Source organism: Grus americana, chromosome 9 (genome assembly GCF_028858705.1).
Source record: "Grus americana isolate bGruAme1 chromosome 9, bGruAme1.mat, whole genome shotgun sequence".
Lineage (NCBI taxonomy): Eukaryota > Metazoa > Chordata > Aves > Gruiformes > Gruidae > Grus > Grus americana.
Window position 1 is genome coordinate 27,684,288 of NC_072860.1, and position 15,526 is coordinate 27,699,813.

The 15,526-nt window shown below is 46.8% G+C and overlaps 2 protein-coding genes across 4 annotated transcripts in view; one reads left to right on the top strand and one right to left on the bottom strand.

Moving 5' to 3' along the window:
* Positions 1 to 2: 2 nt before the first annotated feature.
* On the top strand, positions 3 to 3,517 carry SSR3 (signal sequence receptor subunit 3). The gene is made up of 5 exons (XM_054834671.1): positions 3 to 210; positions 885 to 1,011; positions 1,419 to 1,517; positions 2,154 to 2,285; positions 2,957 to 3,517. Exons 1-5 carry the CDS (start codon positions 72 to 74, stop codon positions 3,021 to 3,023), a joined length of 564 nt encoding a protein of 187 aa, XP_054690646.1. The 5' UTR covers positions 3 to 71; the 3' UTR covers positions 3,024 to 3,517.
* Positions 3,518 to 5,947: 2,430 nt separating this feature from the next.
* Positions 5,948 to 15,526, bottom strand: part of KCNAB1 (potassium voltage-gated channel subfamily A regulatory beta subunit 1) — a 71,179-nt gene continuing 61,600 nt past the window's right edge. For all 3 annotated transcript variants that reach the window (XM_054835819.1, XM_054835820.1, XM_054835821.1), the window contains exons 9-14: positions 13,106 to 13,191; positions 11,958 to 12,078; positions 11,338 to 11,432; positions 9,333 to 9,453; positions 8,104 to 8,192; positions 5,948 to 7,448 (exon numbers count right to left, since the gene is read on the bottom strand). In XM_054835819.1, the coding sequence (XP_054691794.1) occupies positions 7,359 to 7,448; positions 8,104 to 8,192; positions 9,333 to 9,453; positions 11,338 to 11,432; positions 11,958 to 12,078; positions 13,106 to 13,191 (602 nt within the window). In that variant the 3' untranslated portion in view covers positions 5,948 to 7,358. The remainder of the gene's footprint in view (positions 7,449 to 8,103; positions 8,193 to 9,332; positions 9,454 to 11,337; positions 11,433 to 11,957; positions 12,079 to 13,105; positions 13,192 to 15,526) is intronic.

Sequence of the window (15,526 nt, forward strand, 5' to 3'; positions counted from 1 at the left end):
GCCCCGCTGGCGGCCTGACCCGGAAGCGGCCGTGGGGCGGTGAGTGAGTGTGGCAGGGCCCGCGTCCCGTCATGGCTCCCAAGGGCGGCCCCGGCGGGCGGCAGCAGTCGGAGGAGGACCTGCTGCTGCAGGACTTCAGCCGTAACCTCTCCGCCAAGTCCTCCGCGCTCTTCTTCGGCAACGCCTTTATCGTCTCCGCCATCCCCATCTGTGAGCCACGGGGAGGCCCCGGGGGCGGCGGGTGGGCGGCGGCAGACCCTGGGGGAGGGGGACGGCCGCAGGCCCTGGGGCGGGTGGGGGGGGCACGGCAGGCCCTGAGGGCGGGCGGGCGGTAGGCCCCGATGGGGAGCAGGGACTCCCCACAGCCCGCCTCGGGCTCCTGGCCCGCCGCCGAGTGCGGGTCTCCGGGCTGCTGGGGCTCGCCTTGCCCCGGGCCTGGCTGGCTTTGAGCCCGACCCCAGGCGGAGCTGTCTTGGCTGTCTCCGTGGCCCGTTAGAGCCAGCTTCGAAGCCGGTCCCGCTTGGAACAGCGGGCAGGGTGGTGGTTCTGTGGTGTGTAAAGATGGACGAGGCGGTGATGGAACACTGACGTGTCAGCATCGGCGCTGCCTGGAGCTGGCAGGCTGGCTGCACTGGGCTGCTTCTCAGCCGGGTTTGACGTGCTCTTATAAGGCCCCTTTCAGCCAAAAGCACAGCGGATTTCTCTGTTCAAAAGTATTTTTTCAACACGGTTCAAAGATCCCCCAAGTGATTTTGCAGGTACTGGCTTTGGTCTGGCAGAGCTAGCGCCGAATTGCAGAGCTAGTAAGCTGCGTAGGGCTCCCGTGGGGGCATTTTTCTTGGAGAGAGAAACCACTCAAAAAGTCTGTTTTTCTTTCTTTTAAGGGCTTTATTGGAGGATATGGCATATGGATCTCGTTCAGTCCGCAGTCCTGTATAGTGTAATGACCCTCATCAGTACCTACCTGGTAGCTTTTGCGTACAAGAACGTCAAATTTGTTCTCAAACACAAGTGAGTTTGGTGGCTATTTGAAGTAGAACTTATTATTAAATAATTTAACAAAACCAGCATTTACAGCATTTTTTTATGAATAAGAATGTCTTAAATGTTACTCCAAAAACTATTTTACACAGAATTGTCACCTAATTGGTTTCTGTCATCTCTCTTGTAATTATGGAATAGACTAGCCTTGTCGGGTAAGCGTACAATGAAACAGCAAACCTACCTTCATTCTCGGTGCTTATTGCCACAAACTATATTTGACTGATGCTTTTACTAATTTGATTATTACTTGTCCCTTCAACTTGACAAAACTGTTCAGTGTCTTGGTGAGGTATTTTTCTTTGCTATAAATACAACTTCCTATAACCCTGGGGGTTTTTATTCTCATTTTTCAACTTCAATGGTGTTTCTTACAGAGTAGCACAGAAAAGAGAAGACGCCGTTTCCAAAGAAGTTACTCGCAAGCTGTCCGAGGCAGACAATAGGAAGATGTCTCGTAAGGAGAAGGATGAAAGGTAATCCTCTTTGTTCTCTTCATTCTCTGCTGCCTGGTATCTTGAAGGCTCTGGGTAGGATATCAGAGACTGTTGCTTGGCCATTGTTTTTTTATGTGTTCTGGTAAGTAGAAGCTGTACTGTCAGCTCTTTGTTCATCTGTAAAGACTTTTTGAGGTGAGTTACCGATGAAGGGTCTCAAACGTTGCAACCTTTATCAATAAGGTCCTATAAGGCAACCTCTCATCCCTTGAGCTGTGAAGCAAAACAACTTATTGTACAGGCCTTCTAATAACTCTCTGAGGAGTAAGCATCACGGCTGTCTTCAGGAATAAGAAAAAGCTCCTTTTCTTAAGGACAGGCTAGTGGGACGTATTCTGCAGAGTGGCATGCAAGTTCCGTCAGAGTCGCGTTTCTGTACACTGCTGGACTGCACTGCTAATCACTGGAAAAAAGCGGTATCTTCCCTTCTAATTGCTGGGCACACTGGTAGCATCTAACAGCTACAAATTCACAAAAAATGTTATTTATGAAGGGTGAGGTTTGATGTGCCTGGTAGGAAAACAAACAAGTCACTGAAGGGTACAAGTACATACGTATGCAGGGTTCATAATGGTGGTGTGCCAGGATATGAATAATGTCTCTACTTGTTCCTAGAATTCTGTGGAAGAAAAATGAAGTGGCAGACTACGAAGCAACAACTTTTTCCATCTTCTACAACAATACTCTCTTTCTGGTCTTGGTCATCATTGCTTCGTTTTTTGTGCTGAAGAACTTCAACCCCACTGTGTATCCTTTATTACCATGCGTGAAACAACCAGAGTCCTGTCCTATGTGTTGTAGTTAGTAGCTCTGTTTGTCATGTGGGCAGTGAGATTACTCTGTTGATATGTGCAGTTCATTGTAGTACCTCAGCTTAGAAACACTGGAACATAAAAATAGAGAATACCACAAAAAAAGTCCCAATCACATAAAAGTTTAACATCTGAAGTGAGAGGTTTTAAGGGTGTCACTTGGACAACATACAGAAATTCTTAGGGCTTTGCCGTTTCAATTGTCATTGTGGAATGAGGAGGCAGCTCATATTCTTACAGAAACACCGCGTTGGTGTTAGTTGCCAGGTGCTCTTATGCTACAGGATTGTTCAGTTTCAGTAACTTCACAAGTAAAATTTTTTGTTACTTGAGTAAATAAGTACTGCAGATCAGGGCCACATGTGTTCATTAAAGATCTGCAGTATGTATCAGTATCGGTGTCTTAATTTTGAAGTTAAGTACATTTCAGCATCCTGCTAACAGCCTTGATTGTAAGCTGCACTTCAGCTTACCATGTCGCAATTCTAAAGCTCCTACAGGGAAAGACCATTTAAATCCCTTGTTTTTCATAAAATTTCTACTAAATGTTCTGTACAAAAGAAGCAGTACCTTGACAAGTATATGTCCTTAACCTTTTCCATACAGAAACTATATTCTCTCTATAAGTGCCTCATCTGGACTGATTGCTCTGCTATCTACAGGATCCAAGTAGACAAAAAAACCCAACAACCCACACCAATTTATTTCTGTGAGAGGGTTCAGCTGCCATACAAAAGTATAAAGCTGGTGTAGGAATAAATTTTTTTTTATAGTGTGACTGCTTGAGGGTATGGGGGGGAGGGTTTGAATCCAAAACAAGTGAATTACCATGTGAAGATACCAGAAGTAAATGTATTATTCAATAACTGAATTCATCAGGTTTTTTACTTAGTGATGCAAAGAAATGGGTGTGTGAGCAGTTGCCAAACATAACCTTGTGCAGCACTGCGTGGGTGTGATGGTACTGCAGACTGTTAGACAAGTATACTGCGTGGACCGCTACACAGCGGCACAAACGGTTGTACTTACAACCTGTAACAGAATCCCCATGGAAGTTTGGTGACTGGTATGAGAGTCCAAACTCACTAATGATAAAAAGTGACAATCCACCATTTATTGTTGTAACTTGAAAAGTTTTAATAAAAAGGAAGCTTTTTTGTCATTTAATTCCTTGTATTTCCATTCTTAATTTTTTTTTTTTTTCCAAATGGCTATTTTCATGGGCAAGCAGCATGTGTAGGTTTGTCAACTCTTTCTGCTTCTGGAAGAGAGGGGTCTTCTGCAAGTTAACATATGTACTGTTTTCATTGGAAATACTCCTCATTTTTAAGTTACTTGGAGTCAGGACAAAACCTAAACCTCCAAGAAAAATGCTTTTGAAGTGGTTTGAATCTACTTTTTTTAAATTATTCATTCAGCTCTAAAGTCGTAAATAAATAAAAAACCTGCCAGTTTTCCTGGCACAGCTTAACAAAAATGCTTTAGCTGGCTGTTTATAATGGGTTTATCAGACAATCCTTTCCCTTTTTTTCATGCTCTCAGTAAAGCAGCTGTTATGTTAAATGCTAAACTCTACTACTATTAATGGAATTCTGTTGTGAAAGTTACAGACACTGCTGTTACAGACTTGGAATCTGAAATGGGGGAGAAAGCTTATAATCAGATTTAACATAACAATTACATTGCTAATCTTTACTTCAATACAATTTGTATTTATGTAAAATGAAGATTCTGAAGTGCAGGAGACAGTGTATCTGGCTTGCCTTGGAGTATGCTGAGCTTGGAATGTCTCTGTTTCTGACAGATGCAGCCAGGACAGTCTCACAAACGATGACCTAATTACCCTGTGCCTGCTGACGGTTCTAATACTTCTCAGCATCTTTTGGGATCAGGGGTTGGATGAGGTCTTCAGTCTCAGCTCTCTACTGTGTAATTTACTTTGCTTCCCAGTAAAGATAGTACTACTCGTGCTACATCATGAAAATTCCAGTGGTTTTGGTGCACTTTAGCACTCCCACTGAAGTTACTTTTCTGGTTGGTCATTTAATATTCTTCACATTAATGTGATTGTTTTCCCTCAAAATAGGTGGATCTTTATTGCTTCTACCTGTTTATTGGCTACTGAAAAGGGACTGTCCATATTGCCAGTGCCTGCCTTGCATAATTTTACTTTCCTCGGCCTATCACTTATTATCAAGGATATAATTTATATGTATTTTTGTCTAAGTATTTAGCATTTTAGCAAAATTCTAGCAAGCTTTTGTAAATGGTCAGAATCAAACATGAGGCTGAGTCAAGCACTCTGTAAGCAGCGGGGATTGAATGTTGCTGTTTTGCTGGTCACTGGTGATATGCGCGGCTCCCACCAAAAGTACGCAGTACCGTACTTACGTGATTTTACCTGTCGGCGTTGATAGAGGTAAGACTGCCCTGTCGGCATTTTAGAGGGTGGCGGCTGTATTTCCCACAAAGTCTGCTGTCTAGAGAAAAGAGATTGGAAGTGGTGCTTTCTGCTGCTATTACTGTCAGTTTGCTCAGTCTTTTATTAACAGCTTTTTATCTTACCTTAGTTTCTTGGCTTGGAGCTTAGTATGTGTCAGAATTTTTCTGGAGAGAGAACTTTGCAGCACTGACAACCCGAAAAGAGCGGGTGGGTGGGTGGGCTGGTTTTCTACAGAAAGCTGAATCTTTTTCTGTGGCCTCCTTCACAGTACTGGGGGGGGGGGGGTGGTTGTTGCTGTTTGGATTTTTGTTTGGTTTTCAATTTTGTTGGTTGGGGTTTTTGGGTTTTGGTTTTTTTTTTTTCCGTTGCAATCCCCACTACAAGGGAAATGCCAAAGGTTAGCCTAAAGCTAGGCTACTGCTTGGCATCCCATTGCCCTCAGTATTAGGCAAGCCGACTTTTAAGCTTTTACTCTTAAGTAAGGGATAATGCCATCTTGTTTTCAATTGGAAAAAAAAAAAGTTGGGAATTAATATATTTTTAATACATTGTTGGATTCCCATGTATCTGAGAAGAGGAAGAGTGAACATTAAATTGTACCTCCAGAGGTAAGAAAAGGAGCTAGTCTGCTACCAGGAAAATAATTATACTGTTAAAATAATAAAGCTGTTAACTGTGTAATAGCCGAAGCCTTTGTGCTGCCCTGACACAGATTTTAAAGTACTTAAACAGTTAATTTTCACAGCTAATACCGCAAAGCTGGGGGACATGGCCCAGAGCAGTGGGGTAATACCAGGGCAGTGGTCTCCACCTGGGTCAGCTGTGAGTGAGAGCGTCATTTTGGAGAGCCCAGTGACTGAACCGCAGCAGGATTTCAGTGAAGTGTTGGGAGGACATTCACATTGTGGTTTTTTTCAGGCCAAAATGTTGTATACGACTGCGTTCTGCCGTAGGAGACCAACTCTGAGATGCGCAGCCAGAGCAGCCCTTCGCTCCCCAGCCTTACCCGCTCCTCCGGCCTGAGGTCATTGTCCTTGGAGACCGAGGTACAAGAGCAGTGGTTCCCTGTGGAACCATACATACCTGTTTCCAACGTAAACCATTGCGGGATCAAAACCAGTCTCGCTGTTAGTAACAGGTCTCTACATATAGAATTAGATGCACAAAATGCTTTTATTGTGTCCAAGCAGAAGTCAAAGTCAGATTGCATTTCTGGCTATACAGCAGCTAAGTTCATTTACACATACCACAGCTCATGGATTAAATACAGGAGAAGACAACTCGGGTATCGTCGGTATCTGTTCACGTGGCCCACCGAACGCTGCACACGCTCTGCAGATAACCTGGAGTTAAGGGACTAGAATACAAGGGTCCTACAAATACTGTACATAGCTGTACCCCTAGGAAGTATGTGCCCAAAGTACGCGATTCAATACGAGTGAGGAGTATGTACTGAAATCATAGGTGCATTTCACAAAGCAAACTCATGATAAAACATCATGTGTTTCTTGAGATGGGCAAATTAATATCTAAGTGCTTACGATCAACTCCTGTAGAGGGATGAAATGCTCACGAAAAACCCCACCTGTTTAAAATGTGTCTTAAAAATACTATGCAATTACTTATGCCCGATTCCAGAACAAGTTAAAGCAAATGTGACCTTCCCCCAAAGTACGTACCTGATTTTTTCTGGTATTTTTCAGCAGCTATATATTATATATAAGTATCTATATCCTTAAAAGCTCATGAATATTGAAATTTGCAGTAGCTATGTCTACAAGCAGGCAGAAGTAGAGGCAGGTTTCTATAGATGCAAACCCCAATATTTTATCATGGCTTTCTTGGTTTCAGGTTTATGTAGAATTGGAATTTTACAAACAGCCGTTGTTTTTATTAACCCGACATGCGTGTTTGGGTTTCCTAACTGTGCTCTTCTGGCTTGTGTTCAGAAATACTTCCCAGGAGCACTCCACAGCTGAAATAGTTGTATAGTTAGGAGTTGAGCTATCTAATTTCTAACTAATTCTCTGTCTTACATTCTTTATTCAACTACAAACGAAATCTAAAGCGTATATTCAGCATAAAAAAAGGAAACGGAAAATTTGAGCTTGCCCCTTCTATCTGTTAACCTGAAGAAACTTTATAGTTGAGATTTCCCAAATGTGATTTTATTAAAACCTTAAGTTGTAGCTGGCTTTTCTTCATTGAAAAAATAGATCTGTACATCCTTCTTTAATTACCAAGTACCTGAAGGTTATAAATTATTTTTTGCTTTACAAGTGTTTTTCACAGCACAAGCATGAGGTGCTAAGAGTAAAGTAAAAATTAATGAATTCAGTCAAAAGTAAGAAAATAAGATTATTCCTGGTTAGAAGAGAGATCAACTGTGCTTTTAAATTTCACTGCAGATTAGTAGCAACAGCACACATCTCGAAGGATCCCGTGACAGTAGACACCGAGCAGCAAGCTGCTGAATGATTCTCATGACCGGATATTAATTCGGGGCTGTACTTCTGTACAGAGCACTTTGTTAAACCATGCAGTCCAGGGAATTCATGCATTGCATTATGATCTGTAGTCCTTCTTGCTGTAGGGCTTATTTCCCAGAATATTATCTATTTCATTTACAATATGAGATGTCATCTTTGGAAGGACCTAGGGGTAGAAGAAAACTGATGTTTAATCAGGCTTCTATTAAAGGTTTTCCCAAGTTTTAATCTAGATTTTATCAAATAAGGTTTCCTCTGGCTTTTTGTGTGACAGATACTTAAACAGTCATCTAATACCTTTCACCCCTAAAGGAAAAACTACTGTAGTAGCTTTATCCTGTGAGAGCATCATAGAAGTGCTCCTGAACTTCATATGTGCGATATTGCTCAGCCGCAGTGGAGAGTGAGCTGGTGGCAAGAACATCAGAGGAAGCCGCTCTTGTGAAAAGCGACAGAGAATAATTAAGGTGGGTGCAAGCGGCACGTGCCCTGCGGGAGCCTTAGCGCAGAATATATCAGTGTGTCCTGGAATCAGGTCACCTGCTTTTTCAGGTACCCTGAACCTGCTGATGCCACCCTCTTGTTGCTGGATCCAGCTCTCGCTACCACAAACGGTTGTAAGTTATGGTGACGCACTATAGCTTTGCTTAATTAACGTGCATAACTAGAACTGGAAGATGCTTGAAACAAAATACAAAGTATTAACACTATATTAAGAGAAGGTGGGTGCTAGCCTCGAGATGTGCTGGTGTTACCCCCAAAGGAAGCCGGGCAGCAGCTAACCCCACGCCTCTTGAGATGCCACCACCACCTGCACTTGCCTGTATGGCTCCGAGGTTCTCTATCAGCTGCTCTGGGTTGGAAGATCCTAGAAGAACAGAGCTCACCCCCTCGTTTCTCAGACACCATGCTGGGAATAAAGTCACAAGATGGTCAGGAACATAGGCTTCGTGACACGGCATTACTCCAGATCCTAGTGTTTGTCAGAGCTTTTATAGTAGAAAAGTAACGACAACATTCTTTGTCTCAACCTTCGCTTTACTCCTCTGGCACTGCCAGGAAGAAGATGCGCAGGTCAGATAACAAACCATACAGCAGATATCCCAGCAGTTGTCTTAGTTGTGGGGTTTGGTTTTTCCCTATCATGAATCACAGGGATTCACCTCTTGGCTTTTGAACCGGGGATCATTTTTCTAATAGGCGTGTGGTATTTTTTTAGCGTTGGCTCTCAGCCGTGCAAAGATAATTCTTTAAAAAAAACAACAAACGAGCCCTGAACCCTCTGTTCTTAAAAAGTAGCATTCTCTGGTGTCCCTCAGCCCAGCGTGCTGAACAACTGATGGCTTCCACCCAGGAAAGGACCGTTCAGAGAAACGGGTAGGTCAGGCTTGGACCCGCATGGATGCCCCAGGATACACCAGCCCTCTTGTCAGTCAAAGCCTGATGATGATGCTGGAAACAATCTTATTTTAAGTAATTTTTAACTGTACTGGTCAAAAAAAAAAAAAGTTATTTTGTGTGAGGCTGAGGGACCAGGGGTTAGGTCAGCAGCAATACATGGCATTTTAATATCCTACAGCGAGTTTTGTTTTGGTCTTTTACTGTGTTCCTTGAAATGCGTTAGCCTTCTCCTAAGGAGGCATTGCATTGCTCATCTCCAGTCTTACCGTGTTTCTGGCATTTTGTTCCATAACTCCTGGTAGTAAATACTCATTTAAATATTTTAAATAAAAACTAGATCTACAGCTACTGCAAAGACAAAGCCATCCTTTGTCCTATTTGAAAGCCAACACGTCTTTTTCTGTGTTACCATTTACCTAACTGTCTCTGATGGTGAAACGATGGGAGCGCTGACAGAGTACCTGCAGCTTTCGGGGTTTGTACAAGGTTTCTCCTGCGCTCGTCTCTTAACAACCCACAAGGCACAAACTTTCTGTCTGCACCTCAGAGCGTCGCCCTTTGCGCTACGAGGATGCGCGCTAGGTGATGCATTTGTGACAACAGCAACAGGCGAAGGCGCAGTGACGTCCGTCCCCGTCCCGTCACCTACCGACGGCCAGCTGAGGCAGCGTGCAGCCCAGGCGCTCGGCGATGGGCGACAGGTCTTTCAGCTTCACCTGCTGCTTTCTGCCTTCCTCGCTTATGATTTTCTCTTTCAGCCACTGGTAGCACTGGAGATGAATTACATTGCAATCGACCGTTAGCTTTAATCTTCTACAATGGAAACCTTAAGGCAATTATTAACAGCTCTTAAAAAGCCATATCCAACCCAGGAGGTAATTGAGGCTGCATAGCAGGATGCTTTGCTGCCCAAAGCAATTACGGCAGGATCAGGATGTCTCCTGTGAGAGCCTACGTCTGTGTCTCTCTGGCTTTATGCAACTGATGGACTCAGTCTGGAACCTTCTCAGTTTTATTTTTGGACCACTGAATCCCATCACAGAGTGGAAAAAAGTGAAATATTCATAGAACCCCAGCCTGGTTTGGGTGGGCAGGGACCCCACAGCCCACCCAGTGCCACCCCTGCCATGGGCAGGGACACCCTCCACTAGCCCAGCTTGCCCAAAGCCCCATCCAACCTGGCCTTGAACACTGCCAGGGAGCCAGGGGCAGCCACAGCTTCTCTGGGCACCCTGTGCCAGGGCCTCAGTACCCTCACAGGGAAGGATTTCTGCCTCACATCCCATCTCCATCTCCCCTCCTGCAGCTTCAGGCCATTCCCCTTGTGAACACTGCCTGCTGGTCACACCTCTTTTGATGCAGCCCAGGACACAGGTGGCTTTCTGGGCTGCCAGCGCACACTGCCAGCTCATGTTGAGCTTCTCATCCCCCAACACCCCAAGTCCTTCTCCTCAGGGCTGCTCTCCATCCATTCTCCACCCAGCCTGTAGTTGCGCTTGGGATTGCCCCGACCCACGTGCAGGACCTTGCACTTGGCCTTGCTGAACTTCATATTACTAGTCCACTTGAAAAGATTTTGAAACCCCACTGCCCCCCCAAAAAAAATTGAGAACACCTGATATTGTTCAAGCTTTACTATGACTGTTCAAGATTAAAAAATTAATTAAACAGAGCTGAGATTTTGGTTCTCCCAGCCGCAGACTTGAAACTTGATTCTGCTTCACTCTCATCAATTTAACTTGGATCCTTTCTGCAATGCTGCCTTCTTAGCTAGCTTTTACCAAATGTTAAGAATATATTTTATTTTGGAAAGGAATCCCAAATGCAATGAAATGCCACATTTGAAAATGCTGCCCTTTGTAAGCAAGTCAGTGTAGACCGCATCTTCCCTTAAAAAGCACCAAGCTGAGCAAAAACCAGCACGGGGATGTACATCAGTATGCTGGCACGCGTCAGGCGGCGTTGGCTTTTGCCCATCAGTTGATACACAGCCTCAAGTACCATTTTGGTTGGGTTTTTTCCCAAATCCATGACATTTTAATGCTCTGCCGTTTTTCAAGCCATTAAATAACATGCCTGCCACAGGCACAATATGGAAGGAGATCTCATAACCCCCAAGAAGAATAAAATCAGGAAAATCATGGGAGAAGCCGAGCACTGTGGTGACACTGCAATGCTAAACCTGTTGGAGATGCTGCTGCCTTGCCCAGCAAAGGGCAGGACCACCCAGGACCCACAGCCCGAGTCTGTTTTACCCGCTGCGGGTGGTTAAGAGGTTCTGAAGTCACAGCTGTATCGATTAACAACATCGGGACCATCAAGCACGACAGAAACCCTGGGCTTGCGCCTTCTCCTTGACGATGTCCGGTCAAGGTAAGGGTGGTGGCAGCATCCTTCTGCAGCTCCCCATCCAGTCGTGTGCTGCCCCACAACCAGCTCGCAGCCATCGTCTCGCTGCGGTGGGGAACCTGCAGCATCTTTATAACCCAGATTCTCCTGCACTTTGGAGCGTGGTTGCCAGAGAAACCGAGCTGATCTATCAATACAGGCCAGCCTTCTCATGAGGGATCTGTTTTCCCTTTGTTATTTCCCTGCCCTCACAAAACCAGCACGCCTACTTTGCTCAAATATGCAACAACAACAACAACAAATACCTTTAGTGCAGCCCTTGAGCTTTCAGGGACCCCGTTGCCGTATTTCCCTGAGATGATCCCACAGGCTAGTGGAGACCACGTCATTGCCCCGACCCCTGCAGAAAAAACATAGAAGGAGATTTTAGGGGACCGGGAGAAATCAGAAAAATAGGACTTTCGGTTCAAAAAATAAAAGCAAAACAATTGTTGCTTGTTTCTATTGCCGCTGGCAGTGATTTTTAGTCGGTGTCTCCCAGGAAGAAGCCGCTGATGCCCCTCAAGGGCATCAGCGGCTTCTTCCTGGGAGACACCGACTGGGTTATTCATCCAAAACCTTACTGCAAGAGCCTCCAGCCCCATCCTGGCTCCTGCTGCAGCAAAGTACCTGAAACTCCTACTTCTCAGCCCGGGTATCTCCTACATCCACGCTGCCTTTAGTCTCAAAGAGTAAGAAGCAGCCGTGGCAATTAACACCGGCATGGTAAGCCGGTTTTTCTTTGAGGTTGTTAGATAGATATTTGTCTGTCCCCTTCCGATCCAGGGGAGGAGAGCGCTGATCCCATCTGGAGCTGTGGGTCAGCCTGCTCTGTATTTCTTTTTGCAAATGAAATAGCCGAAAGGCTCAGCAGCCTCAGACTCACCAATTTTGTGATATAATTCTGGCAGCTGAACCTCCACTTTCTCTCTTTGGAAAAGATGGTATTCAGCTTGTTCACACACGGGTGGTATCATGTTAAACTGCCTGGCTACGGAGTAGGCTTCCTGGAGAAAAGAAATCAGTAGATAAAGTACTTCATGGAGTAAAACGTAACCTACCGGCCAATGCTCCTCGAGCGCACAGGAGCCAAGGAACTCAAGCGTCACTGTCCCTCAGCAAGGTGCCCACCTTCTGCCTCCTCCAGCCCAAAGCTGCTTCGGCACCAGCGCGGTGGCAAGCCAAACTTCCCAGCTGGGATGGATGGTGATGGTGCTGAGCTTGTTTATTGTGTTTTGACCCCACTGCAAAAAGCAGGGACCAGCAGGACCATCCTGGCGTCTCTTAGAATCCCAGAAGGGTTTGGGTTGGAAGGGACCTTTCAAGGTCATCTAGTCCAACCCCCCTGCAATGAGCAGGGACATCTCCAACGAGATCAGGTCGCTCAGAGCCCCGTCCAACCTGATCTTGAATGTTTCCAGGGATGGGGCATCTACCACCTTCTCTGGGCAACAGCAAATGCTTCTGACAAAGCATTAGGGACGACCAGGACACGGGTTCCCCATGTCTAGCGTCTTTCAGGTAAAGCCAATTAGGAGGTCTCTGCGGCCAAGCAGGGAGATTTCCCATCTGCACCTCCGGACGCGACACGGACAGAGCAGTGCTGCCCGCGGGGGCTTCTCCCCCGTGCGGGGACTGTTCCCACCGCAGCAGCAGCTCTGATGGCCCCGTGGGTCACGGAGCTGCTGCCAGGAGCCACGTCTTAAACATGCCATGGGCATGGACATCAAACCGGCGCTTTACCAAAAGTCTCGAATCTAGCCAAATAAAACCAAAATGAAACAACCCCCAATTAAACGAGCCGAGACACCCAAACCCACTAGATCAGCCCATCTTCTCCTAATTAACATTGGGCTTACTCTGGAACAGGTTTTAAAGTTATTGTAGGTGAAAAGATGCCGGATGGAGTAAACCACAAACATCCCCAGCCCGGGCCCAGGCGTGCGGTTCAGCCCCCGGCGTGGCTTTCAGCAGACTTTGCAGCCTGGAAGCAGAATGACCAAGTGTCAACGCTTTCCTAAAATTCGACTTTACCATGATCTCCATAGCGCTCCAGCGCGACGTTCCCCAGTACATCGCCATGCCTTGATTTATTACGTGTGTCATCGCTCGGACAATTTCTAAAGGAGGGGAGGGAAAAAAAAAATAAAATATGAGAACTGCACAGAGGTCAATTTTCCAGCACCAAATCCTCCCAAAGACACTGATAAACACCAAGTACGCCGACAAGCCTGAGCAGCTTTGCATCAAACGCGCCTGCCGCTGCGTTCTCTTGCTCCAGCACGGATGAGAAAAGCATTGACGGTGCGAATGTAAAGACTCCTGACCCGCAGTTGTTGAAATACTGCTTTTACCAACTGGCTATTGCCTACCACCGCCTTATGACAATATTTCTTCTAAAATTTAACACAAGAGGGCAGCACAGTCGAAAAATAAACTAAAAGATAGATTACATTTATTTTTAAATTCGTTTACTAAAAGCATACATTTGGTCCTGCTTCTTTTTGCTAGCAACGTTAGGGTGGTAGTGATAAAGTTACAAACCCGGACGACTGCACCCCGCTCGGCCGGGCGCCCTGCCGCCCGCGGGAGGAGCGGGCAGCGCCTCTGCCAAACCGGGCGCAGCTCCTGAGCGCAGCGGTGCCAGCGCCCTCGCTTTCCTTGGGGACGAGGGAAGCCTGCAAGGCCACGCGTGCCGGGACGGGATCTTTCATTTCCATCCCTCAGGCCTCTGCTGAGCAGCGCTGCCTACTTGTGGGGGGAACAACCCGTCGTAAACTTTAGTTTGCAAGAAAAGGAGAAAGAATCGTCTGTCCCTCACGGTTGCCAGGAGGTTGCAGAGCCTGGCACGACACCTCTCTACCGGTATGAAGAAAATAGCTCCTGCTTACTGTTTGCAACTCATTTTTAAGCCTGATTTCTCCCTGGGAGCAGCCTGCTGGGTACTGGCGTTGCGGGGGCCCGTCGCATCGTTGCTGCAGAGGAGCCGGGGGCAGAGCGGGGTCCCCGGGACCGAGCGGGGTCCCCAGGGTGGGAGGGTCTGGGCACCGGCGGGGTCTGCAGCAGCCGTGAGAGCAGAAACGACTGCACCAGCCGCAGCAATACATCCCCTTTTCTCGCTGAGCTTCAGCACCCCCTGCCCTCCGGAGCCAAGCAGCAGTGGCCAGGGCGCTGGCACTACCCTGCCCGCTAACAGCTCGTCACCGAAACGGGCAAAACCGGGCTAAACGCACTCCGAGAAGCGAGAGAGAACGGTCCTTAGTGACCGCTCCCAGCGCCGCAGGAGGCACCTCGCCGTGCTGCTGGATCTCCCTGTGCTCTTCCCGTGGGAAAGCAGCAAGCGCCGACACTCTACGTCTACACCTCGAATTTCTGACCCGTCAAACTACGGCGAAAGGACTCTGGTGGGCCGCAGGGCTGCGCGGAGAAGCCCTGTGTGTTCATTGCATCCCTTGGCGTGTCTGCTGTCGCTTGGACACTGACTCCGGGCATCGCTGTCTCGAGATCGAGCTGAGCTGCCTGTTATATCATGAGGATCCTCATCCTATTTACGGAAAGGAAAAAAAAAAAAAAAAAAAGAGCTTGGCAGAGGGGAGATTACACTGCCAATCTTGCCATTATTGTGAGATCTCTTCTGCAGGCAGCGACAAGGAGCTCAAGATGATGAAGGCTCCATTTAGAACCTCGCGGGGCTGTACAAGAGGCGCCGTGCCTCTGGCGCCAGGCTCCTGCCTTCCCCCCGAAAAGGGAGATTTCCTCGCCAGGGAAACGTCGCCTTGAGGAGCCTTTTCCCCGATGAAGAGTTCAAATGCCAGATATTGGCTTGTTTGGGGTTGGGTTTTTTTCTTTGTTTTGGCCAAAGCCATACTTTTCTCTATGTCTAAGCAATTTATTCTCGGGCAGGTACTAGTCCAACAAAATGCCCCGTTATCAAGCAGCCACCCTGGTACCCGCAGGCGTGCTGGGTGCGACGGGGTGCTGTACGGCAATCCCTCCCTCCCCGGCAGCGCCGGCTTCTCACTCGCTTTAGTTTTCTATTCTTGCCGCACTACCGCTGAGGAACTTTGATAAGCATTTCATCATGCGCCTCTTACACATTTTGGTCCGTGGTTGTTTTCATTTCTCCCACCTCTACTCCTTTCAAGAAAAACTGAAGTCAACTCAGAAAATATATCTCTCTCTCTCTCTCTATCTTCTTGTTTACCAGAGACTGCTCCCATGGGCATGGCGATGGGGTGGTTTGTGAAGAGCACACGCCTGGGCTGCCAGCTGGATGGCACAAATGGCATCACTTAAGAAGGGCAGATTTTTTTAAAATAGAAATGAATGTTTCAAAACCCGGAAAACAGCCTCCAGCAGCATAAAAATAATAATTTTGAAGTAGCTTAAAGTTCCCCGATAGGAACCGTGTCACCTTCCCCACCTGCTTGCCAGGGCTGGGGCCTGCCGGTGCAG